Source organism: Carcharhinus amblyrhynchos, chromosome 3 (genome assembly GCF_965287045.1).
Source record: "Carcharhinus amblyrhynchos chromosome 3, sCarAmb.v2.hapA, whole genome shotgun sequence".
NCBI lineage: Eukaryota > Metazoa > Chordata > Chondrichthyes > Carcharhiniformes > Carcharhinidae > Carcharhinus > Carcharhinus amblyrhynchos.
In genome coordinates, this window is record NC_137326.1 from 90,099,701 (window position 1) to 90,127,599 (window position 27,899).

The window sequence follows — 27,899 nt, forward strand, 5'->3', positions numbered from 1 at the left end:
GGTGAGAGGGGTGTGGAGGGATATGGTCCAGGTGCAGGTCAGTGGGGCTAGGCAGAAAAATGTTTTGGCACAGCCAAGAAGGGCCAAAAGGCCTGTTTCTGTGCTGTAATGTTCTATGGTTCTATGGTTCTAGAGAGGAAAGGCTAATTAGGAACAGTCAACTTCTCTTTGTGAGTGGAGAATCATGTCTCACAAATTTGATTGAGTTTTTTGAAGGAGTAACCGAGAAGGTAGATGAAGGCAGTGCACTTGATGTTGTCAACATCAACTTTAGCAAGGCCTTTGACAAGGTACCGCATGGTAGATTGTTGCATATGGTTAAATCTCACGGGATCCAGGGTGAGGTAGCCAAATAGATACAAAATTGGCTTGATGACAGAAGTGAAGGGTTTCAAACTAGGGGCTTGTGACCAGTGGTGTGCCTTAGGGTTCAGTGCGGGGTCCACTGTTATTTGTCATTTATATTAGTCATTTGGATGAGAATTTAGGAGGCATGGTTAGTAAGTTTGCAGATGACATTAAGATTAATGGCGTAGTGGACAGTGAAGAAGGTTATGTAGGATTGCAACGGGATCTTGATCAATTGGGCCAGTGGGCTGATGAATGGTAGATGGAGTTTAATTTAGATAAATGCGAGGTGATGCGTTTTGGTAGACTAAACCAGGACAGGACTTACTCAGTTAATGGTAGAGTGTCAGAGTGAGATATGGATCAAAGAAATCTAGTGGTATAGATTCATAGCTACCTGAAAGTAGAGTCACAAGTGGACAAAATAGGGAAGAAGGCATTCCGAATGCTTGGTTTCATTGGTCAGAAATTGAATACAGGAGTTGGGACATGTTGTTGAAGTTGACCTAGACATTGGTAAGGCCACACTTGGAATACTGTGTACCGTTCTGGTCACCCTATTATAGAAAATATATTATTAAATTAGAAAGGATACAGAAAACATTTACTAGGATGCCAACAGGACTTGATGGTTTTAGTTATAAAGAGAGGCTGGATAGACTGGGACTTTTTTCCCCGAAGCATAGGAGGCTGAAGGGTGATCTTATAGAGGTCTATAAAATAATGAGGGGCATAGATCAGCCAGATAGTCAACATCTTTTCCCAAGGGTAGGGGAGTCTAAAACTGGAGGGCATAGGTTTAAGGTGAGAGGGGAGAGATACAAAAGTGTCCAGAGAGGCAATTTTTTCACACAGAGGATGGTGAGTGTCTGGAACAAGCTGCCACAGGTAGTAATAGAGGCAGGTACAATTTTGCCTTTTAAAAAGCATTTAGACAGTTACATGGTAGGATGGGTATAGAGGGATATGGACCAAATGTGGGCAATTGGGCAAAGTGGTGAAAACAAAAGAGCGGCATGGACAAGTTGGGCCAAAGGATCTCTTTCCATGCTGTAAACCTCTTTGACTCTATGATTAGGAATAAATGGATGAAGGAAGGGTGTAGGTACAGAATATTTAATTCTGACGGGTTCTTTGCATGATGAGTAAATGCTGACATGGATTGGTTGGGTCGTTTTACCTAGATCTTTATCATAACTTCGTATTTTTATCTTTTTAAAATTATTTCATGGGACATGAGCTTTGCTGGCTAGGCCAGCATTTATTGTCCATCTCTAAATGTCCTTGAGAAAGTGGTAGTGAGCTGTCTTCTTGAACTGCTGCAGTCCATGTGGTGTAAGTACACCCACAGTGTTGTTAGGGAGGGAGTTCAAGGATTTTGAACCAGTGACAGTGAAGGAACAACAATACAGTTTCAGGTCAGGATGGTGTGTGACTTTGAGGGAATGTACAGTTGGTAGTGTTCTCATGTGTCTGCAGTCTTTGTCCTTCCAGGTGGTCGAAGGAGCCTTGGTGAGTTCTTGCAGTGCATCTTGTAGATAGGCGGCACAGTAGCACAGTGGTTAGCACTGTTGCCTCACAGCGTCAGGGACCTGGGTTCAATTCCAGCCTTGGTCACTGTCTGTGTGGAGTTTGCACATTCTCCCCATGTCTGTGTGGGTTTTGTCCCACAGTCCAAAGATGTGCGGGTCAGGTGGATAGGCCATGCTAAATTGCCCTTGGTGTTAAAGGGATTAGCAAGGTAAATATGTGGGGTTGCAGGAATAGGGCCTGGGTAGGATTGTGCTTGGTGCAGACTTGATGGGCTGAATGGTCTCTTTCTGCACTGTAGAGAATCTAGGATTCCATGAGATGGTACAGTGTTTCCACTGTGCATTGGTGAAGGAAGGAGTGAATGTTTAAGGTGGTGGATGGGTTTCTTTGTCCTGGATGATGTTAAGCTTCTTGAGTGTTATTGGAGAACCACTGAGGACAGTGGAAAGTATTCCATCACACTGCTGACTTGTGCTTGTAGATGGTTTGAGGGAGTTAGGAGGTGAGTTACTCTCTTGAGAATTCCAATTCCCTGATCTGCTCTTGCAGCCACAGTATTTGTGTGGCTGGTACAGTTCAATTTCTGGTCAGTGGTGACCCCAGAATGTTGATAGTGGGAAATCTGGTGCCGGTAATGTCATTGACTATCAATGGAAGATCATTAGATTCTCTCTTATTGGAGATAGTTAGGACCAGGTATTTGTGTGGCCCAAATATTAGTTGGCATTTATCCACCCAAATCCGAATATTGTTCAGGTCTTGCTGCATATGGACATGGACTACTTCAGTGTCTGAGGCATCACAAATGGTGCTGAACTTTGTACAATCGACCATAAACATCCCCACTTCTGGCCTTATAAAGGAGAGAAGGTCATTGATGAAGCAGCTGAAGATAGTTGGGTCAAGGCAACCCAAGGAACTCCTGCAGAAATATCCTGGGAATGAGATGATTGACCTCACCAACCACAACCAATGTCAGGAACTATTGTTGGAGTGGGAATTTAGACCAATCCATGAATGGGCCATGATTTTCCCTCTTCAGCCTGATGTACTCAGCCCTGTTACCATGCTTAAACCTTGAGACTGCCAAGCAACAGCAGAACACAGGAAGAATCATTTATTTTCCGAATTAAACAAATGTTGACTTTGTTTCCGGTTCTGTGAGGATCAGTTTAACATTTTCAGTTTACTCCCTTGATTTAAAATTTATAGGTTCAAGAATTTGGGAGAGTGAGCTGACAAATTGATTCAGTATTTTATTCATTTTCTAAAAATAATCCTGATCAATAAAATCAGACATTCATAATCCGTAGTAATTCCTAATTTGAAGAACGGTTTAGAGTCTAGGCTTCTTCCAAGATTTCTGGGACTTCCCTTTAGGTTATATTGAAGTGTTGCGGTCATTGTAGAGGGATGGGAGTGAGGAGCTGTGAATATCTATTCAGGGCACCCCATTCTAATTTTGTGTGGCCTGCCTTTACAGACACTCAAGAAAATAATCCCATCTTTCAAAGCAAATAGCCATTTTGACTTCCTGTTTACAAGGGAAAACCTACACCACAAACACATTTATGTATGTGAAAATATTCAGTTTCAAAATTCCGAGTTGTTTCGGTACAGGACACTTCCTCGTCCCTTCGTTAAAAACATGTCTTTGTTATGAAAGGGTAACTCTATCTCTAATAGATGCTGCCTGACCTGCTAAGTGTATCCAATACTCATGGAAACATTTGTATCTTTTCACCAGCCGGCTCTTTGGTGACCGTAAGGACAAAATATAACTGACATTCTTAGTTACATATGTTCTGTACCTAAAGCAAACTGGGCTCACAAGTTTCATCCTCCCAGCACAATATCCCTTTTGCGTTTCCTTGTATACATTATAAAGCACTGGCTGGGATCCAGCGCTGCTGTTCATTCACCCTGCTTCCTGCCGATTCAATAACAACACTTTCCCTGTCCACCCCCTCGCTTCTCTCTCTCGCTGCTATACTCACAGGAGTTGGACTTCCCGCCAGCTGCTTTTAGACAAAAAAAGCCCCGTGTACTACTTTATGCATTAAATGGATAGAGATGGTTGCAAACTGTTCAGTTGAAGAAATGCAAGCCAGGTCGGTGAGCAATTAGCTTTATCTGTAACTCAAGAGAAATGACATGTATTTGTTTAATGTGCGTTTGTAATTCGTCAATCACAAAAAAGTGTTGTATATAGTAGTTTACACTAACACCAGCACGTGTTTGTTCAGATTGAAATATTCATAAATGCTTTTGTAATGTGGAGATGACAGGGTAGTGGAGAGGTTGTTTTTCTCTTTGTTTGGGTAAGTTCTTGTGAAACCTCTTTCCCATTGTTATTGTTTTGGGATTCAGCGTGGTGTCTTATAGTCTGTCCTTGGCGCCATGTTTTTGGAACAAAGACTGGTTATTAATGCTGCTTTCGGGACAGGCAAACTCCACATTTAAAGCAACTCTTGCAGCGCTGCAGAGACAGCAGATGCATTTCTTTTGAGAGAATATATTTGGTCCCGCGGGAAAGCTTTGTTGAGCGTTTTGTTCCGAAGCTCACCTGAGACAAGCAGGTGATGTGTTTTTATTAACAGCAAAACTTGAGAGATACTGGCTGCTGCAGAGCCCAGGGTGCCTGCTGCAGTGCCCAGGGTGCCTGCTGCAGAGACCAGGGTGCCTGCTGCAGAGCCCAGGGTGCCTGCTGCAGAGACCAGGGTGCCTGCAGCAGAGCCCAGGGTGCCTGCTGCAGTGCCCAGGGTGCCTGCTGCAGAGCCCAGGGTGCTTGCTGCAGTGCCCAAGGTGCCTGCTGCAGAGCCCAGGGTGCCTGCTGCAGAGACCAGGGTGCCTGCTGCAGAGACCAGGGTGCCTGCGGCAGAGACCAGGGTGCCTGCGGCAGAGCCCAGGGTGCCTGCTGCAGAGATCAGGGTGCCTGCTGCAGAGACCAGGGTGCCTGCGGCAGAGCCCAGGGTGCCTGCTGCAGAGACCAGGGTGCCTGCTGCAGAGCCCAAGGTGCCTGCTGCAGAGCCCAAGGTGCCTGCTGTAGAGCCCAAGGTGCCTGCTGCAGAGCCCAAGGTGCCTGCTGCAGAGCCCAAGGTGCCTGCTGCAGAGCCCAGGGTGCCTGCTGCAGAGCCCAGGGTGCCTGCTGCGGAGCTCAGGGTGCCTGCTTCAGAGCCCAAGCTGCCTGCTGCAGAGACCAGGGTGCCTGCTGCAGAGCCCAGGGTGCCTGCTGCGGAGCTCAGGGTGCCTGCTGCAGAGCTCAAGGTGCCTGCTGCAGAGCTCAGGGTGCCTGCTGGGGAGTTCAGGGTGCCTGCTGCAGAGCCCAGGGTGCATGCTGGGGAGTTCAGGGTGCCTGCTGCAGAGCCCAAGGTGCCTGCTGAAGAGACCAGGGTGCCTGCTGCAGAGCCCAAGGTGCCTGCTGCAGAGCCCAGGGTGCCTGCTGCAGAGCCCAGGGTGCCTGCTGCAGAGCTCAGGGTGCCTGCTGCGGAGCTCAGGGTGCCTGCTGGGGAGTTCAGGGTGCCTGCTGCAGAGCCCAGGGTGCATGCTGGGGAGTTCAGGGTGCCTGCTGCAGAGCCCAAGGTGCCTGCTGAAGAGACCAGGGTGCCTGCTGCAGAGCCCAGGGTGCCTGCTGCAGAGCTCAGGGTGCATGCTGCGGAGCTCAGGGTGCCTGCTGGGGAGTTCAGGGTGCCTGCTGGGGAGTTCAGGGTACCTCCTACGGAGTCCAGTGTAGCTGCAATGTCCCACACTATATTTGCATTAACTGGGGTTGATTGGATCAAGATAACTGGGGCATCTGGAAGCTCTGCCAACACAAAACTGATTAGAACTTGCTGCAATCGCACCATTCAGAATCATATAATTCCTACAGTGCAGATGGGGGCCATTCAGCCCATTGAGTCTGCTTCAGTATTGGCTTAATTCCATCAAACTGGGAAAACACGTTTTATTTGCACAAGTCGCTGGTGTTTAGTGCATTCACTAAACTAATCTCTTCAGGGTACATTTGAGTTGTGGTAACAATACCTGTTTGTATGGATGGCTAGCTGCCAATAGATCACTGTGGAAATAATAGAAGATACTGTACAGGTTTAAACCTGGGCGCTCACATACTTGTAACTTAATAGCTAGAGACAGTTGTTAGCCTATATTGTCTGCAAGAGCTGGATTTCACTGAGTTCTTATCAAGGTAATCATAGAATCCCTGCAGTGCAAAAGGAGGCCATTCGGCCCATTGGGTCTGTACTGACAACAATCCCACCCCCTCCGGCCCTATCTTCATAACCCATTTAGCCTTCTCTTCCCTCTAATCTACACATCCCCTGACACTAAAGGACAATTTTGCATGGCTAATCCACCTAACCCACACATCTTTGGACTGAGGGAGGAAACTGGAACACCTGGAAGAAACCCATGCAGATGTGGGGAGAATGTGCAGACTCCACACAGACAGTGACCCAAATCGAGAATCGAACCCAGGCCCCTGGCGCTGTGAGGTAGCAGTGCTAACCACTGTGCCTCCGTGTCACCCAATCGTATATTGCAGACATTGCAACATTGGAGTTAGTAACAAATGACAGTAAAACACTCCACTACAGATCCCAATGTACAAAGAAAACAGATTGCAACAAGAGGGCAAGTTGTATTCGAATTGAAAATTATATAGTGGAGTCAAATGTGAACAAGTGGCCCATGACCAGAGTAGTTGTGGCATTTTGACTTTCTATGCTCTAATCACCTCTTCCAGTGTAATGAATGTCAATTTGTTGGGGAACATTTCTGTATTTTAGTTCTGGAAATTAGAAGAAACAATGACACTGTTCCAATAACAATAAACAAATCTGCTCATATGATACCCATGTCAAAAGTGTCGAGATATTGTTCAGTAAAACTCCCACTGAACTGGGCAATGGGAGTTTATGGGTAGGCACCACCGTGCATCAGTATTATTCAGCTTCACTAAATAGACAAAAAGCATAGCATTGACAAAAACAATTACCACACTGGGATGTTTTACCTGGTGAATTTACTAAAATCATAAATACAATGCTATATGACTCTTGCATGAGCTCTTGGTTGGATCTTGTAATAACTTCAGGGTGACTCATTTGAATTTATAAAGGGCTTATTACCAACGATAAATAGATCAATACAAAGAAGTGTCTGATAGAACTGAAAAGCACAACTACTGTCCCCTCCTTCTTGGCTCCAACTGAGAATCCTCCACCACCCAGGATGTGTGCCCTTGCACCCAATTGACTTGGCTTTCTGCACTCCCATTCCTTTGGGTCTGGCTTGATCACATGGCTCTCAGGGATTGTCCCTTTAAAGGGGCCACACTACCACACCTCTTCTTTCCCTAACTCCCTGAGTTCACCTGTGGATGAAACAAAAAGAACATCTTTAACACAGGCATGCAGGAATACCTCAGGAAACTCATCATAAGCTAAGTCAGTCCGGGGACGTCCGGACCCAGGTTGAAAGTCTCAATCTTCTGTGTTGCTATTCTTGAATTTAAGAACCTGGCTGGACAGTTGCAAAAGACAAACTCGTCGATCTGGGGTTGGGACCCTCTGTCGCTGCCATCTCCTCAGTTCCAGACACTGCTGGTTGCTCCAGTTCCATATTCACAACCACGATCCCTGTTTCCATCCCTGGTGAGCCTGAATCTGTTGATCCATTGTTTCAGGTCCAACTCTCTTCCTAACTGATATTTGATACAATAATCTTGTATCTCTAAAACATAGCAGACTGACTGGTCCTGTTCTATCCATAATCTTTCCATCCACCTGTGTCAGTCCTGCTGCAAAATTTCTGATCATCCACTTGGAGAACTCTGGCCAGAACTCTCTGGCTGTTCATGCCCCGTTGCCAGTGAGAATGGAGGGTTTGACACTCAACCCAATCTCCATTCGCTGCAATGGGACTGCTGCGAGCAAAGTCAAAGAATCCAGCCCTCTGTCTTTTTTTCTTGAATCATGATTTTCTTTCTGGGACGTTTGTCTAACCTCCATCCTTGTCGTCAAATCTAGGAATATGAAGCAGTGTCCCATTCGCAGCTCAGTGGTATGACCCCTGTGGTTGTACCTGGTGTAGTGTTATATGACAACAAGAAACTAGCTATATGAAGATGTAGAGATCTATTAACTTGTGTATTTTCGTTAATGATTTTAATGTTTGTACAGCGTGTTCCACAATATTCCATTGCTTGACACTAAGATCTCTGGGATGCCATGGATGGCAAAAATCTGCCTCAACTTGTCAGTAGTGGCAGTGGCCATTGTGGACTTCATCAGTTGGACATTCAACCATATAAGAAACATCCTCTCATATAAGAAACATATGGCCCATTAATGGTCCCACAAAGTCTCTATGTATCCTTGCCCAGGGCCTACCTGACCACTCCCAAGATTGCACATTTGCCAGTGGTGACAATGCCTGTTGGGTTTCACAACTGGAGCTTTATCTAACAATTCTTTACATTTCTTTATCAATGCTCAGCCACCAAACATAACTTTGGGTGACTGCTTTCATTTTGTTTTGCCCTAGATGTGCATTGTGCAGTTGCAGTAATGATAGTCATCTCCCTTGGTGTGGCACTATAACAAGGGCCTCCCACAATAACACAGCTGCCTTCACATATTATCTTTATTGTTCTTTGTTGATAAGGTTTAAGCAGTTCTGACTTATTGCCATCCTTGCATCACCATCTTCTTAACGTTTGATAACACTGGGTCTCTTTCTGTCCAACTTTTTATGTGTTTAGCTGAGACTGGCAAAGTCTGTAACAGGTGCAGCGCCAGTACTATTTCTTGTAGGACCAGTGATGAAGGTGCTGTGAAGTGAAGCTAGTGAAGTGGGGCTAAGGTTGTCAACACATTTTCTAAGTATCTACCATAATAATTCACCATTCCTAGGAATGTTTTCAACTCAAATACATTTTTTAGCTGGGGAACTTCCTTAATGACTTTAACTTGATCCCCCAATGGATGCAAACTTTTAGTGTCTATCTTGAAACCCAAATATGTAACTTCATCCACTTGGAAAGTGCATTTCTCTCATTTCAAACACACATCCCCTTCCTTAAATCTTCTCAAAAAGTTGCCCAAGTTTGATTTCTGTACCGCAGGTGAGTCTCTGTATTTAGAACATTATCTAGATAAACCAATACATTAGGGATGCCTTGTAATAAACTTTTCGTCATATTCTGGAATATGGCGCAGGCTAATGAGATCCCAGAAGATAAACTTGTATACTGATATAATCCCTTGCGGGTGTTGATAGTCACTAACTTCTGGGAATCTTAATCCAACTCCAGTAGTTGGTAAGCATGACTGAGGTGTGTTTTAAGCCCCGGCTTGTTTGGCATGGAGGTCCTCAATTCTAGGACCAATTTACTTTTATTTGTTTGAGTCAACTACTGACCATTAGGCAGGTCTGTGACATACAATTACCAGGACAGGACCTGTGCTGTTTGGTTTTTGTAGAACAAAGCAACTGTTGCTACCCTTAAGGTCTTCAATGTCTCTCCTGTATATGTAGACAATATGACTCTTGATTCACTCAATTTTAATGGTTCAAGGCCTTTTGAAGGTAATAAAATGTCTGCTCCTGTGTGGCAGGCCACAGCTCCTGTGTTGCCTTCCATTTGAAGAGATCTGCTGTTCACCACCAAGGCTATTTCTATAGGGGACACTTGATTTCGTTGGATCTGGTTTAGGGCATACAACTCAGATCCCTTAAAAGTTCCTTGACCAGCTTTTTTAAAGGACTTAAACTAATTACTGCGTTTTCTTTTTCCACATTATGTCCTGCCTGCTTTGCTCTGCAAACGGTTGCAAACGACCCTTCCTATTACAAGTGTAACATATATAATTTCTGCATCAGCAAGCTTCTTGCGAATACTCTCCCTGACATCAAAAACAAATCTCCTCCCTCATTGCTGTACTCCCCTTCTCAGACTCACCCATACTTTGGCTGTTCTTCACAACAGCCATATCTCACCACAAATGGTTCACCTCGCTGCGCATGCCTTATAACTCGCTTACACTCTGCTCAGTGCATTCAGTTGCCTGATCCAACTCCACAGCTCTCTTTAAAGAGATTCTGGTCTCGGCCAGTAACCTCTTTTGTATGATGAGGCTGTTTATACCACAGACCAAACAGTCGCTTAACATTCCTCCTAAAGCTGGGCTGAAGTTGCGGCGCTCTGCTAACCGTCTCAGTCTTGCCATGAAACCTAAGACTGTCTTCCCTGGCTCCTGGATTGCTGAATGGAATTTGTACCTCAATTTAATGATTGAGGGTCGGGGGTTGAAATGATTTTTGATCAATTTGACTGTCTAGTCAAAAGGTTGTGTCAGGAGCATCAAGCGATGTGAGACTTCTCACTAAGCTGTAATTTACTGGGCCACAGACTGTGAGTAGTATAACCTTTCACTTTTCCTCTACTGAGATTTAATTTGGTCCAAAGAAATAACATAGCCTTGAGATATACTGTCCCCAGTTTTCCACTGCTGGGTCAAATAGTTCAATTGTCCCAATCAAAGTCATTTTTATGTGCGTACGTACCTTGCTTCTTCATAATTTTGACACTCAGTCACCCCCTCCGCAACTGCACACTGCGACTAACAAAAATGTTTTCCTCATCGCCACTGTAATAACTTTAACAGTGACTCATTGTGGTCTGAAGTTATGAAGGGTTTATTACCAATGATAAATAGATGTATACAAACAGAGTCTGACAGGACTGAAAAACACAACTGCTCTCCACTCCTTCCTGGATTCAACTGAGGATCCTCCCCGACCCAGGATGGCCGTCATTGCACACTTGGCTTCCCTCGCTGCCGCTCAGAGTCCAGCCTGATCACACGGCCATCAGGGATCACTCCCTTAAAAGGGCCACACTACCACAAATTTCATCTGGATAACTATGCTCACTTTTTATCCCCTCATATTGTATGTGGTATAGAAACCTGGGAAAGGGCTCGCAGGCGAGGTGCTGGGTTGATATCTAGTTTGAAGATCCTGAATGACGGGAAGACAAGATTGAGGTGGAACCTTTTGCCCTAGAAAAGCGTAGACTTCAAGGAGAGGTTAAAGATCAGGTTTTGTCCACGTGGATGGACTAGTTGATTTTAATAGGCTGAAGAGGACACGTGTACAAATTATGTTAGGTAAGTACTTGACTAGATGCCAGGAGGTACTGAATTTCCTTTCACTGATTTCTGCTTATTCACTGAGTCCAGTTCATTGAAAACATCTAAAGATGAATTGGATAAGTTTCTAACTGTAGCCCACACATTATTATTTGCAAAATGTAGGTGAGTTATTCAAGGATGGATCTCGAAGTGATCTACTGGAAATTGGTTGGCTTCAAGCTTCTGAGACAGATTTCCAATGTGGAAACAGAAAATGCTTGAAAGGCTCAGGAAATCAGGCAGCATCTGAAGAGAGAAACAGAGTTAACATTGCAGATCTGTGACCATTCATCAGAATTTCGAAGCCCCTTTTCTCCATATTTTGTAGAGCTGTTTTAGGAATGTATATGATCAAAGATTGAGCACTGTATAAGCTGCACAAGTTCAGTCACTTTGTAAATTTGTTCTGAGGTCTTGCTGATCATTTATCCATAAGATTGTCATACAGAGAAAAGTTAAATTTGCACATTTGCTTAGTTGTCACCTACTTCATCAGCAGTTGCACAGAATTCGAAGGCAAAATGGTGTTTTATTCCTGCTCTCTCCATCTGCCTCATGGAACCACTAGTTTCAGTGTTTTTGTCACTCTGCCAATAGCCACCTCTGTCGCACCAATAGCAGTTTTGTGTTTGGCAACAATCTGGCTGCCAGCACTTCCTTATTAATTACCAGGCCCACAACCCTCTCATAACTTTCTGATGTTCCTCCAACTCTGGTCTCTTGTGAATGCCCCACATCCATTGTCCCATAGTTGGTGGTGGTGCTTTCAGCTTTATACGCCCTGAGCTATGGGATTCCCTCACTAAACCTGTCCACTTCACCTTTAAAATGCTCCTTAAAACCTATCTCTTTGACCAATCATTTAGTCACCTGTCCAATGTCTCCTTTTGTTCAGTCTCAACATTGGACTAATTATGCTCTTGTAAAGTGACTTAGAATGTCTTTCTACGTTAAAGGTGCTCTATCATAGAATGTCTACAGTTCAGAAGGAGGCCATTTGGCCTATCAAGTCTGCACTGACAACAATTCCACCCAGGCCCTATCCCCATAACCCCACACATCTACCCTGCTAGTCCCCCAACACTAAAGTGCAACTTATCATTTCCAATCAGCCTAATCTGCATATCTTTGGAGTGTAGGAGGAAACCAGAGCATCTGGAGGAAACCCACGCAGACATGGGGAGAACATGCAAACGTCACACGGACAGTAGTATGGATCCGGGTTCGATTCTTGGTTTGGGTCACTCTCTGTGTGGAGTTTGCACATTCTCCCTGTGTCTGCGTGGGTTTCCTTCCATAGTCTGAAAGATGGGCAGGTTAGGTTGATTGACGATGCTGAATTGCCCCTTAGTGTCAGGGGGACTAGTTACGGTAAATGCACGGGGATAGGTCCTGGGGGAGATTGTGGTGGTGCAGGCTCTTTGGGTTGAATGGCCTCCTTCTCTGTAGGGACCTTATAACCCGAGGCTGGAATTGAACCAGGGTCCCTGGCACTGTTAGGCAGTAGTGCTAACGACTGTGCCACTGTGCTGCCCTAAGTTTCACCAGTGGGCCATAGTGGGATTTGAACCCATGCCCCTAGGGCATTAGCTAGGGCTCTGGATTTCTCAGCCAGTTGCATTACCACTGTGTCACCATCTCCCTCAATATGTAAGTTGTTATTGATGACAGCGGATTCAAAGCTCAGGTCCATAATAGGTGCATTAGAGAACTTATTTTCTGAAAGTGGTCCATGACTGTGGTCCCTATGTGGATGCTTGGTTGCATCAGATGAAGTTGCTTCCTCTGCTTATGGGAAGAATTTACCATGCCAGAATAAATTGGCAAAGAATTCTGCTTTCAACTCCTCATGCAATGAAAATTTATGTAAACGTCTTGCAGAATATCTGCTGTCAATGACATCACAGCATTGTGCATACCAACATTTTGTATAGTGCTGTTTCATAACATAAACTATTCCAACTTCCATTAGCTGGATCACTGCTGCTATGCTGATGGAAAAAGTATTAGTTCTATTGAATTTAGATAAGCTTTAGTGGCTCAGTAATACCACTGTGACCAAGTTGATTGAAGCCACACGGTTGCAAGATTGTGTCTGTGAAAAATGATATGGGAATCAAAATGAGAAAATAATTGACTTGACCTTCTTAACTACCTGTGCCTGTGATAATATTGATATATGCAAAAATTGCAGAATGTGAAGAAGGAGTCTTGCCTTCACAATGGGACACCATGCACCATATAATGTGGCACTACCACTGTTCTAAGTGGGCCAGACCAAGGGCAGATACAACAGCTGAAAACTGCATCCTCAGGGTAGTGTGGGCTACCGATAGCAGCAGAATTGTATTTTACCAACATTTTGCGAGAATTGGCAAAGGGAAAATCAACAGTCCTTGTGTGTGTCTTCAAATTGATGAACTATAATAATTATTGGTAAGTACTTAATGATCACAATGTGGTTTGATCCCTGAAAAATTTGAGTTTTTTACATACAGTATATTAAAAATTCTGATTTTTTTAGGCCAAATTTTATGGGTAACTTTGACATGACATCGACTTGTACATGAGTATACACAGTAAGGGCTAGGAAGTGACTGACAATGACGAGACAGAGTACGGGATTGAGATAGAGAATCTGGTGAACTGGTGCGGCAACAATAATGTCTCCCTCAGTGTCAACAAAACAAATGAGATTGTCATCGACTTCAGGAAGTGTAAAGGGGAACATGCCCCTGTCTACACCAATGGGGATGAAGTACAAAGGGTCAAGAGCGTCAAGTTTTTAGGTGTCCAGATCACCAACAACCTGTCTTGGTTCCCCCCCATACCGGCACAATAGTTAAGAAAGTCCACCAACATCTCTACTTTCTCAGAAGACTAAGGAAATTTGGGATGTTAGCTACGACCCTCACCAACTTTCATAGATGCACCCTAGGAAGCATTTTTTCTGGTGGTATCACAGCTTGGTATGGCTCCTGCTCTTCCCAAGACTGCAAGGAACTACAAAAGGTCATGAATGTGGCCCAATTCATCACGCAAACCAGCTTCCCATCCATTGACTCTGTCTACACTTCCCGCTGCCTCGGCAAAGCAGGCAGCATAATTAAGGATCCCACCCAGCCCGGACATTCTCTCTTCCACCTTCTTCCTTCGGGAAAAAGATACAAAAATCTGAGCTCACATACCAACCGACTCAAGAACAGCTTCTTCCCTGCTGCTGTCAGACTTTTGAATGGACTCACCTTGTAGTAAGTTGATCTTTCTCTACATCCTAGCTATGACTGCAACACTACATTCTGCACTCTCTTGCTTTCTTCTCTATGTACAGTATGCTTTGTCTGTATAATGCGCAAGAATCAATACTTTTCACTGTACGTTAATACATGTGACAATAATAAATCAAATCAAATCAAAATCTCAAAAAAGATGAGAGGTCACATGACACTAGGTTATAGTCCAACATATTTATTTGAAATCACAAGATTTCAGAGTGTTGCTCATTCGTCAGGTGAAATCTTCAATTTCAGGATGGGATAATGTTCCGAAAGCTTGAGATTTCAATTAAACGTGTTGGTCTATAACCCAGTGTCGAGTGACTTCTCAACTTGTCCACCCTAGACCAATACCAGCACCTCCACATCATCTCGATTAAGAGAGCGCATGTTCATCTTTCAATCTTCCATTGTACCGCCATCAAATAATTCTCCAATATTAACATCCTGGTATCATTAACAACCAGAAGCTGAACTGAGCCACATAGTGAATAGCAGGTTGTCAAGAGCAGTGCAGAATCTACGTTCTGTGGCTCAGCTCCTGACCCATGTTCCCTTAACACTATCTGCAAAGCTGTAGTCAGGATTTTGATGGAATACTGACCACTTGCTTGGATCAACACTGAAAAGGTTTGACAAAATCCAGGGCAATAATTTAATTGCCATTTCACAATATGCAGGATACATCATAACAATTTGACCAAGTTATTTTAAAAGCACCCCCCTTTCCTGCACTATCTACCACTGAGGAAGCTGCAAACAACAATGTCATGGGAACATTATCACCTCCAACTCCCACATCGCCTTGGCTCCAAGAGTGTTACTTAAAAGAGGCCAACATCTGTATATAAAAAAAAGGCCAACAGTGTTACTTCATCATTACAGGCCCAGTGTTCTGAAACTCTGAATAGAATACAGTTGTGGGAGCATTATTGTTTCAAGAACAGCTATGGTCGAAGAAGAAAGTGCACCAACATCTTCTCAAGGCACATAGGGATGGGCAATAATTGGAGGCTTACTAGTATCACTGGACCTCAGATGTCTTTAGTCAAAAAGAAAGAACCACTTCTCAACTGGAATCATCAGTCATCCATACAGTTTTGTTGTTTCTGTGGATTGCAAGCAGAATAATAGCATCAAATTTCAGAGATTTTTGGAATTCCCAATCATCAGCAGATTTTTCCTCTCGGTAATACTGTGATCATAATTCACTTAACTATTACCCATCTGAAAATTCTTTATTGCTGAAAGCTAATTTTCTGCTTCAGTGAGTCCTGTAAAAAGCACACTTTGATCAGCATTAAGAATTGAGGGCTTGTAATGAGATTAAAGGACTAATTTTTACTCTGTCCACATGTGAGGCACAGTGGTGGATGGGGCAGGGGAAGAGTTAAAATTGCTTGTGGAACGCACCCACTGTGATTCTGTTGTCTGCCCATGGGGGTTGTGATGTTATTCAGAGCAGATGAGAGGGATGATTCATGAGAAGCCTTAAAATATGCTGGTCGGGGTCTCAAGATGTCATCCTGGCCTAACTATGATCTTAAATGGAGACCTGCATGAGATGTCTTGCCTTGGACTTGCCACTCCAAGCAGTTTACCTGAATTCTCACTTATTGCAGAGGGTCATTTCTTTGGAGGCTGACGGTTCCCTTTCACCAGCTGTCATTTCCTTTCGGGTTCAGATTCCTCTGAACAGGGCAAGCAATAAATGATGGGCCAAATAGCCTCCCATAGTGCTGTAAAAGTTCAGAACAATTAGCTGCTGAGGAAAACTGAAGTTCTTTTCAGCATCAGTGCTGTAATTCAAATTGATTGCTTCAGCACCTTGATCCATATGGCTCCACACCTATTCAAAGCAAATTATTGCAGATGCTGGAATCTGAAGGCAAAAGAGAAAATGCAGGAAAATCTCAGCAGGTCTGGCGGCATCTGTAAGGAGAGAAAAGAGCTGACGTTTCGAGTCGGGAGCTTTGACAAAGGGTCATCTGGACCCAAAACGTCAGCTCTTTCCTCTCCTCACAGATGCTGCCAGACCTGCTGAGATTTTCCAGCATTTTCTCTTTTGGCTCCAAACCTAACTTTTCTCACAGTTTATAATTTAGAGGAATGGATGCAAACTGTACAGTAGGAAAGAATATATGATCATTCAGGAAGTTGAGACTCTGCCAATAATGTGCCTATTAGTTTGTAGAAATACAATTGCAGCTGAGAACTGGTTGAAGTCTCTCTGCTGCATAAAACCACAAAATTGAAGGATCTTTATTTATGTATATGCAATGCTTCCAACAAAATATGTTCCTCAATTCTCAAATTTACAGTTTTGTTTTCAGAATAAAAAATGGCTGCCATCAAAAGCAATAATTATATTATTTCAGCAATTAGTGCTTGTGTCGTTAATAAGAATTGAATAAAGATTATTAATGTTAGCAAACTTTTTATGTGAAAGTCTCTGCTGAGTTCAATGAAAGAGAAATTTTGACTTCAAAGTGATATTTTGTTTCATGTTTTATGTGGACATGGCATTGGATTGGAAAACAGCTGAACCTATCTACATGCATAATGTATTTTTGGAACAAATTTTATCTTGATTCTTTTGCTGCATATTTGCCTCATGAATGGTGAAAAGTCAAAATTATGCAGATGGAGTGGCACAGCATTGGTTTTCAATGCTTTGTGCACCACTTAGAATCCTCGGTTTCATAGCCTGAAACAGTCTTCTGTAAGTTTGCTTTTCAGGAATTTGAAAGGAATTGGCTTATGAGCATGTTCTTTTGTAGTTGTTTTCATGAGTTGTATGGATTCTCTGTTACTGAAACAGCTCAGTGTCTTGGTCATGTGAGCAAGTTTGAGCAGAAGCAGCTGCAACAGCAACTTTGGGGTAGGGACAACAGCATTCTCCACAATAGTTAAACTTTAGGTGGAATCAATAGCTTTCCTCACTTACCAATTGGCAACATATCAATCTCTTTCACACGCTAGGCACTGATGAGGAAGGACAGTCAATTTCAAAGTGCAATCCCACTCTTCCAGTGGGGTAGTCGCTCTCAGAAAACATGGAGGGCTATGAGATAAAATGACGGATTATGAGTGACTCTACAGAGAGCTGGTAAGATCCAATGGGCTTTCTGTGCTGCAGTGAATCTATGACTCATAGGGAAAGTGGGTTGGAGAATAATGCTGCAGCATTGTTGACATGTCACACTGTTAATATAATGACATTGACAGAACGTTTGCCTAAGTATGAGAGGTTCCAGGTACTTCTCATTTTCCCACTGTTCAACAACAAAAGAATCTTTATCCAGCAATCACTAGTTAGACACAGATTGTAGAATGATACATCACAGAAGGAAGCCATATGGCCCATAATGCGTATGCTGTCTCTGTATAAGCTTTATCGTCGTCCCACTCTCCTGCTGTTTCCCCATAACCCAGAAGATGTTTCCCTTTCATGTATTTATCCAATTCCAGTTGTTATTGAATATTTTTTCATTGCTCAACCAGACAGTCTATTTCAGGCAGTAACAACTTCTTTCCCTCATCTCTCGTTCTTCAGTCACTAACTGTAACTCTCGGTCCTCTGGTTACTTCTGCCACTGGAAACACTTTCTCCTTATCTATCCTTATCACTATCCTTCAACGTTTTGAGCACCTCTCAAATCACTCCTTAATCTTCTCTTAGGAGAATAACTAATTTCTTTGGTCTTTCCATATAACAGGTTTTTCGTAACTGTTATCCCTCCAGTAAATCTCCTCTCCATTCTGTCCAAGGCCTTGACATCCTTCCTAAAGTGTGAAAAGTTGACACATGCCAGTCAGAGTCTAATCAGCGATTTGTCAAAGTTTTGTGTAACTTCCTTGCTTTTGCACTCCTTTTGTAAATCCAAGAAATCTTTCTGCCTTTCTTAATAGCCTTTTCAACTTGTCCTTCCTCTCTCAGAGCCTTGTGTATATATACCCTGGGTCTCTGTGTACCTCCTTTAAAATAGGTGACATTTCCTGAATTTAGATTTAACAATTCATAAATATGTTACAAGTTATGTAAATATTCTTTACATATTTCCTGTGGGGCCTTTCGTTTTTAAAAGTAGCCCAATCCATCACGCAAACCAGTCTCCCAACCATTGGCTCCATGTACACTTCCCGCTGCCTTGGCAAAGCAGTCAGCATAATTAAGGACCCCCCGCACCCTGGACATTCTCTCTTCCACCTCCACCTTTCCTGTCAGGAAAAAAGTACAAAAGTTTGAGGTCACATGCCAACCTACTCAAGAACAGCTTCTTCCCTGCTGGTGTCAGACTTTTGAATGGTCTTACCTTGCATTAAGTTGATCTTTGTCTACATGTGAGCTATGACTGTGATACTACATTCTGTACTCTCTTGTTTTTTTCTCTATGAATGGTATGCTTTGTTTATATAGCGCATAAGAAACAATACTTTTCACTGTATGTTAATACATGTGACAATAATAAATCAAATCAAATCATATGTAATGAGGATTGGAAGATTGTAGCCAGAGCCTTGAAACTTCTCCCCTTACTTTCTTAAGGATGGAAACTAGGAGGCACCTATCTAGACTGGATGATTTTTCGACTTTGGGCACTGCTTACTATTTAAGTACTTTCTCATTGGCTATTTTTACCCCAAATCATTTCTCTATAACTGCTCCTTTACAATAACTTTGGCTGCATTCTCTTCTGTAGTGAAGGCAAATGTACTGTTAATATCTCAATCTCAAAATGAAGATCTAGGATGTTAATCGCTCCAGACTTCCTTTGATTACTCTTTTACTGTTTATAAAAAACTTTTTGGTTCCTTTTATGTTATCGATCAGTTTATTTTCATATCCTCACTTTGCATCTCTTATTTCCTTTTTCAGTTGTCCCTGGTATTTTTGATTTGATTTATTCCTGTCACATGTATCAGTATACACTGAAAAGTATTGTTTCTTGCTAGCTATACAGAAAGAGCATACCATTCATAGAGAAGGAAAGGAGAGGGTGTAGAATGTAGTGTTACAGGCATGGCTAGGGTACAGAGAAAGATCAACTTAATGCAAGGTAAGTCCATTCAAAATCTGATGGCAGCAGGGAAAAAGCTATTCTTGAGTCGATTGGTACGTGACCTCAGACTTTTTCAGCTTTCAGAACACAAAAATTACGCCATATTTTGTCTTTCATTTTGATATCAATGTCTGGAATTTTCTGGCCATTCAAGCCAGTAGGATTCTCTGGTCCCACTGCAGTGAACAGAGATTTGGTTGAGCGCCAAATTCTCCCTCCTTCCGGGCAGCAGTGGAAGGGCGTCAACAGCTGAAATTTTCAGCCTGCATCTTTAGCCATCCAAGGAGTCCTGGCATTGGATGCCTTTCCACCTCATGTGAATGCGTCAAATCAGTACCAAACTGTCTCACCTTTGAAGACCTAGCACGATGCTGATTTACCGGCCAATTTTTGATTCCAGTTCACATCGACTAAATCCACTTTGAACTCACTGAAATTTGCCCTCTTGCAACTGAACATTTTCACATTTTATTTTTCCTTATCCTTTTCCAAAAGATCTCGAACCTAATGATTTAAGATAAAAAAGAGGGTCGAGCAGTATTGATCAAATACACCGTCACAGCACAAAAAAACATGATGAATTTAATTGGTTAACATTGACAAACAGCTGATCAGCTGCCAGGTATATATCAGACCAAATAATGATTTGCATATAAAAACACAAATATGCAGGCAAATTTCAGAAAGAGGCAAGAACTTGGAGATAATGAGGAATATAATGTCTGTATAGTGTGCAAGAAACAATACTTTTCAGTGTGGATTAATACATGTGACAGTAATAAATCAAAAGTACTGGGGATAACTGAAAAAGGAAATAAAAGATCCAAAGCAAGGATATGAAAATGGACTGGTCAATAACATAAAAGGGAACCCAAAAGTTTTTTATAAACAGTAAGAGTAAACAATTAGTGGACGATTAGCAACCAAGACCTTCATTTTGAGATCGAGATACTAACAGTACATTTGCCTTCACTAAAGAAGAGAATGCAGCCAAAGTTATTGTAAAAGAGCAGTTATAGAGAAATGGTCTGGGATGAAAACAGCCAATGCGAAGGTACTTAAATCATTAGGTTCACAGATTTTATGGAATGATTACTCTTTCTCAAGTGCTGTTCTACTGAAACACCCTCCATTTTGTTCCCCAGATTGAACCCACCACAGCTCCCTTTCTCATTGGACTGGAACATGCTGACCAAGAACGCTATATTGTACATATTTCAGGAATTCATCCCCTTTGCCTTTTGCACTGTTAATTTTCCAGTCTCTATTCAGACAGTTGAAGTTCCCCATTATCCCCACATTCTTGCCGCTTTCTGAAATTTGCCTGCACATTTGGGTCTTTATTTGCATTTTATTATTTGGCCTGATATTAAAAACCTGGCAGTTGATCAGTGGTTTGTCAATGCTAACCAGTTAAATTCATCATGCTTTTCTGTGCTGGAACAGTATATTTGATCAATATTACTCAGCCGTCTTTTTTACCTCCCTTATCTTTCCTGAATACATTGCAGCAAGGAATATTATGTTTCCAGTTTTCTCTTCCCTAGCCAAGTCTCTATTATTGCCATTACGTCATGGTCTCAAGTGACTACTTTCTGCAGCTCACTAATCTTATTTACTTCACTTGAGGATTCAAGTACGTGCACAGCAAAGCCACCTCAACCTGTATCGCATTTCTCCCTTGTCTAATCCCACCAATTTCTGAACTACTTTTCAATCTAATTATGTTTTTCTCTACCATTTCTCTGTACCCCTTTAATCTCCTTTTTAATTCCTTGTCCTGGTTCTGCTACCCATCCACTAAATTGGTTTAAACCCTCTCCCAAAGCATTAGTTGCACGGTAGCACAGTGGTTAGCACTGCTACTTCACAGCTGCAGGGACCTGGGTTTGATTCCCGGCTCAGGTCACTGTCTGTGTGGAGATTGCACACTCTCCTCATGTCTGTGTGGGTTTCCTCCGGGTGCTCCGGTTTCCTCCCACTGTCCAAAGATGTGTGGGTTAGGTTGATTGGCTGTGCTAAAATTGCCCCTTCATGCCCTTGGATACATAGGTTAAAGGGATTAGCAGGTAAAGTATGCGGGGGTGGGGCCTAGGTGGGATTGTGGTCCGTACAGACTCGATAGGCCGAAAGGCCTCTTTCTGTACTGTGGGGTTTCTATGATTCTATGAAAGTTAGTCCAGGCCGATTGAGTAGTAACCAACCCATCTTGTACAAGTCTCTCCTGCACTAGAACTGGTCCCAGTACCCCAGGAATCTAAAGCTCTCCCACCTGTACCATTTCTCTTCTCTTAGAATTCCTATTATCATTGCCACATGACACTAGAAGTAATCCAGCAATTACTCCCTTTGAGGTCCACTCTTTAACTTCCTCTCTAATTCCTAAAATTCTGCATTTTTCCTATATGTCATTAGTTCCGACATGAACCAAGACCTCTGGCTGTTACCCTTCCCCAAAGTTTCTGTACCTGTGGTGGTTGCAGACAGACCTGCCTGCCTAATTCCCTGTTTAGTGGATGCCTTATGATCTCGGCATTTCTACATTTTTCTGTGTGCCCCTGTGCAGTCACTTACTCCATGGTCCATGGCGGTGTTCCATACCACACTCCCTACCCTTGAAGTGTTGTCACCTTTATCGTATTCAGTACTGCGCTGAAAACCAGTTTGACTGGTTTTCCAGTCAGTTTAGCTACACTGCTAAAGGATTCCCGTAATGTTTTCTTCTTCCCACCCTGCCAAATGGCCACCCACCACCTACTCTGTAGCTGCAGCATGACCTCCTCGTGGAGTGCACACTCCAGGAAATTCTCAAACTCATTTTTTCTCAGTTGCAGGACTTCTGCCTCTGCCTTGCTACTCCAAGGGTTAATTATTGTTTGTGTGAGGAGGAAATTCCTGTTAGCAGCTCTGACTTTGCCTTTTCCTGGTTTGAACTTGTGCCCGCTTGTACAACTGTTAGAGTTTAGTTTGGAGCATTAATAGATTAACTCATTCTGCACCATTTGTATTGCAAAACTCTTCTTCTTCAGTTCCCTAAGCAAAGGCAAATCCAACTTACGATGCTGTGATCTCCAGTGTGGGTAGAGCGTAGAGGCAGTTCCTGAATCAATCCGAGCCAGAATGCTGTTGACAATCTGATCTACACCAGCAATCTGGCAGAGTCCAAGCTGCTATGGCAACATAAACTTCTAGCAACATGTTGTAGTCTGGATTTATGGATAATGATGGGAGAGGCTTTTTCCTATCACATGGCTGACGAGGAACTTTTCCCACTCATACCACCTGCCATTGGCATGTATTGGAAGGATTTCAACCTCTTGGCCACATTATGAACACACCTTCCTTAGCCATCAAATCCTGGAGAGGGATTGAATCCTGAGGCCAGAATTTTATCGTCCTCCTGCCACGGGTGAGGTGTGGACCATGGAAAAGTTCATTGATCTCAGGTGGGATTTTGCAGTTTCAGGACGAGTGAGATTGTAAAATCCCACCCTGAGTTTCTGGCCCAGAGGCAGGGATGCTGTCCACTGTGCCATAAGACCTCCTTCATGTCTCTAGGTGCTCTCAAATTAGCTTCATTCTTTCAGCATACAGTTTAAGCCTGGTCTATTCTAAGTTTCATTTTGTTGTTTGGCTGCATAAATTTGAGTTTATCCAACATTCTGCTGCCCATTTTCTAACTCTCCCAGTTCTCACTCACTCATCACCCATGTGCTTGCTTACCTCCATTGATTCGCACACCAATTTTCTCAATTTTAACAGAGCTACCCTTGTATTTAAATCCCTCTATATAGAATCATAGGAACCCTACAGTGCAGAAGAAGGCTATTATTCCTCTCTATTTCTCTAGCCTCCTCCAGTCCTTCAATCCTTCAAGAATTCTGCATTCCTCTAATTCTGCATTTTTATACATCTTCCACTCATACCCCTTTCCATGGTGGAAGCTGTTTAACCCTGAATTCTGGAATTCCCTTCCTAAACCTCTGTCTCCTCTTAAGATGCTGCTACTGCTTTGCCCAAGGTTCCAGTCACTCATTCTAATAATTGCTTCTTGATTTTTGTGTGATGGGCTCATGTGAAGTTCTTAGAGATGTTTTTCCTCTCACCTCTCCCTCTTTGGTCCATAGCCCGTTGTCCTTGTGTCTCACTTGCCTTGGGGTGTTTTTCTGTTTTGAAGGTGCAAGATTAGTGCAAATTTTTGGTGCTGTTGCAAGTCTGTAGGAAAGGCATTGACGACCATTATCTCTGTGTTAACCCATAAGGAAAGTCAGATAAAAAATGGTTTCACTTGATTTTGGCTCCCACCTGCAGTGGCCCAGGGTGAGCGAAGATGGATGGCCTTGTAGTTGATGAGACAGTTCTTTGATTCCTTCAATTAACTCTTTCCCATTTATGGCTAGACAGCTGTTAGATTTTCCCAGAAGCCTGTGGGTGCAATTGGATTGCTGGGTCTAATGCATCTAAGGTCACCCTTCACCCGGGCAGTGCGTGGAATGGCCATATCCAAAAAGGTCAATCTGGTGAATCGATACAAGGCTGGCTATTATGCTACATGCATAACATTTGTGCAATTCATTATTATCTTGCTGATAACATGACACAAATCATAATGGGCTGAGGTTATGATTACATTTTCTTTGTTGCTGAGCCAGAGTGTAACTTAGGGCAAGTTAATTCGAAACTCAGGCTTGATAGTTACACTGAAGAGTTCAAATATCAAAAAATACCTCATGTGTGAACAAGCATTCTCAATTCACTGGTGGAAGTAGAGCAAAAAATATAAAGGAGGAAAGATTGGATTAGGTTGGAAAAGGGTGTGGAGAAGTCCATGCATGATTAACCTGTCTCCATTTGTAGTGACACAGGCAGTATGCCAACTTTCTGCTACCAGCTAATAATACAATGTTAGAAGCATGCAACCCAGCATTAAGTGTACTACTGTCTGGCTTCATGGATCAGTGAGGATCCCAATGCCTGGGAGAACCTCGCACCACTTAAAGCTGGACCTTCAAAGCACCTTCAAAAGGGGAGGTGTAATCTATCTGCAGCAAGTATTGCATCTGGTTATAAGAGTTTCTGAGCAGAAAGAGGAAGGGGAATTGTGCAACAGGCCAGAGATTGTGCACCATGATTTTCTGAAGCCATGCTGGTTGTCTTGGTGCAGGTAATGTGCACAAAGAGACAGGTTCTCTTCCCTGAGGAGACAGAAGGCCCTCCAGATCCTATCAAGGCATTAAGAGCAAATAGTTATTGCAGTTGATGCCAGCAATCTTGCCTTGAGGACTTGGATGCTGCCCAGTAAGAGTTAATGACCTCACATGAGTGATCAAGTTCTGTAAATGCATCTTCTCATGTCATATCCTTACAAATGAACCGTTAACCTCACACACAGTTCCACTCATCAAAATACCAAGTATAACTCATACCTAACGTTAAGATAAAGGCAAAATACTGTGGATGCTGGAATCGGGAACAAAACAGAAAATGCTGAAAAAACTCAGCAGGTCTGACAGCATCTGCGGAGAGAGAATAGAGCCAACGTTTCAAAATGTTGACTCTATTCTCTCTCTGCAGATGCTGTCAGACCTGCTAAGTTTCTCCAACATCTTCTGTCTTTGTTTCACACCTGACATTCATAACCTCACTTCACCCTCACATATTTAACACTTGCAAGCTCCACTCCCACATCTCACAGCTTGTATGCATGGGCAGCTATTCAACTGTGGCAGGTGCAACTACATTGCACCGCACTCACTGACAAATTGCCCCCTCTCTTGCAGGACAAGGTGATCTATAATTAGAGGCAGCAGCTCATTGCTGCTAGGGGTGGGAAAGGTTGCATATCCTCACCGCCAAGGATTTGGTTTGATTTATTATTGTCACATGTATTAACATACAGTGAAAAGTATTGTTTCTTGTGTGCTATTCAGATAAAGCGTACCATTCATAGAGAATGAAAGGAGAGAGTGCAGAATGTAGTGTTACAGTCATAGCTAGGGTGTAGAGAAAGATCAGCTTAATATGAGGTAGGTTCATTCAAAAGTCTGATGGCATCAGGGAAGAAGCTGTTCCTGAGTCGGTTGGTTCATGTCCTCAGACTTTTGTATCTTTTTCCTGATGGAAGAAGGTGGAAGAGAGAATGTCCATGGTGCGTATGTTCCTTAATTATGCTGGCTGCTTTGTCGAGGCAGTGGGAAGTGTAAACAAGAGTCAGTGAATGGGAGGCTGGTTTGCGTGATGGGCTGGGCTTCGTTCACGACCCTTTGTAGAGAATAGTGATTAATTTTTCAATTGTGGCCAGGTTTGTAATCCTCGTCTGTACCTGATAAGCTGTGAGAGACATCAGTCAGAGAGTCTTTTGGGACCTGGTGCGAGGGCAGGTTGAGTTTCATTGTAAATCCACCCCTGGCTATAACTGTTCTGTGATTCATTGTCTTTGTGCTACCGTGCAGACTGATTAGTATGAGAAGTGGCCCATTTATCATTGATCATTTGAAGCTTGTTTTAATTGCTGTATGTGTCAGAATGTGCTGCAGACATAGAAACATTAAAAGTAGAAGCAGGAATATGCCATTTGGCCCCTTAAGTCTGCTCTGCCATTCATTATGATCATCAAATTCAATATCCTGATTGCACTCCCCCTGCCCCCCCCCACCCCCCATAATCCCTTTAGCGCCAAGAACTATATCTAATTTCTTCTTGAAATCACACAATGCTTTGAACTCATCCACCAAAACCTGCAACGTGGTGGCATTGCAGATTATCTGTTTGAATTCAGAGCCTGTAGATTTGGATTGGATTTATATTGCTGGATGGGCATCTAGGAGAAGTGCTGAGGAGGCAAACATTTGAAATAGGGAAGTCCTCCTATTTGCTCCAATTGCTTTGTTGTAAAAACAGGCCATGTTGAAAACCAGTTGCTATGTTTCGCTGGACATGGTTATATAAGTCTCATGAGGTGGAAGTTCAGGAGACACGATGGCGTAGGTACTGAGGTTCCTGGATTTCTAGTGAGGGAAAGGTCCAGTAAAGCTGCAAAGACACTAGCAGAATGATTACTTCACTTTTTTTTCTTGCAATGATGCCACTTTGGATCCTGGACTTTCAACAAGAATGAAGAGGTACACAAATAACTGGAGCTCTAGTTTCCCTGCTGTAATTATCGTTAATGGCTTTGTCACTAACAATAAGCTTCTGGGTATTTTTGCAGTGATGCTAATCTCTGCTCCTTATTTTGTGCGGGCTTCTCCTGCAGTAATAAGTGCACCAAGTCCATCCTTGACAAACACTGGGGATTAATATCCCCCCCCCCCCTCCATTTCATTGTCAGCTTCAGAAATGCCAGGGAAAGCATGCTGTGCAAGATGCCTTTCCTGGTTGGGGTGGGCATGCTGAGTAAAGGTTGTAAATTCCTCACAATGCTACCTGATGATGTGGGAGGTGTGGATGGAGGCTTGTTTGCAGTACCTGTGTCAGAGAATGTGGTTCAAGCACGAGTTGATGCTATCTACACCTAATCATAGCAGCAATAAATTAGTGCTCCTCTTCTACATTTCCTCCTCAGGTTAGACTATTGAATTTTTAATACTGTACTGAAGTTATGTCCTTGGCAGTATGTTGTCAACACCTCAGACTTGGCTTTCTCCTGCCAAGCCTTCCCAGCCATGTGCTGACTTAATTTTGTCAAAGGAAAGAAACAGGCACTCTCGCCTTTCCTTAAAGCAGGTGCTACACACTCTCTTCCTCAATGAAGGAGATCTGATTTTGGGAGGCAAAATGTGTGTTCATCCTCCACAATTCACTTCCTGAACTTTCCAGATGCACAGGATTCATCATAAGGCCCAAATCTTCCATTCAAGGTTAGAACCCCTGATTCTGACTCTGATTAGAGAAAAAAATATATACACTTACCATCTTCTGATGTTTCTGGGCAATCATCTGAGGGAGAGGATCCTGCAGAACTCACCTCGGGCAGAAAACCTCAGAGGGAGCAGCTGAAAAAATCCACACAGAAACCATGACCCCTTCGTATGACATTAGTGGCTGTGTCCTGGTAAGAGTTTAAATAACTCAAAGCTTCTTTGAAAAGTTACAGAGAGAAGGTAAATGAGTAATGGAGTAGGGTGGGTAAGGTAAGTGGGTGAGGGACTAGAGTGGGTAAGGAAAACAATGGGTAAGTAGATTGGGTGGTTAAGGGCGTAGGATGAGTAAGTGAGAAAGGAGCTAGGGTAGGTAAGGAGAGAGGGTGTGTCAGAGGGTAGGATAAGTTAGCAGGTCAGGTGGATAAGGGATATGATGGGTAAGGGATTAGAGTGAATAAGGGGTATGGTAGGTTAATGGATCAGATAGGTAAGGGGGCATGATGGGTAAGGGAGTAGGGTGGATAAGGTGTAGGTTAGGTAAAAGGGTAGGCTGAGTAAGGGGATAGGGTGGGTAGGGACTAGGATGGATAACTGGGTTGGGTGGGTAAGGGGGTAATA

General features: G+C 43.2%; 1 protein-coding gene across 3 annotated transcripts in view; it reads left to right on the plus strand.

The window, feature by feature from the left end:
* Positions 1–27,899, plus strand: part of LOC145340918 (uncharacterized) — a 104,428-nt gene that overhangs the window by 14,989 nt on the left and 61,540 nt on the right. The window contains exon 1 of one of the 3 annotated variants that reach the window (XM_080185495.1): positions 3,845–3,992. The exons of 1 other annotated variant lie outside the window; for it this stretch is intronic. In XM_080185495.1, the coding sequence (XP_080041621.1) occupies positions 3,955–3,992 (38 nt within the window). In that variant the 5' untranslated portion in view covers positions 3,845–3,954. Of the gene's footprint in view, positions 1–3,844; positions 3,993–27,899 lie in introns of those variants that run through there. One more of the 3 variants, XM_080185493.1, reaches the window with a different exon arrangement.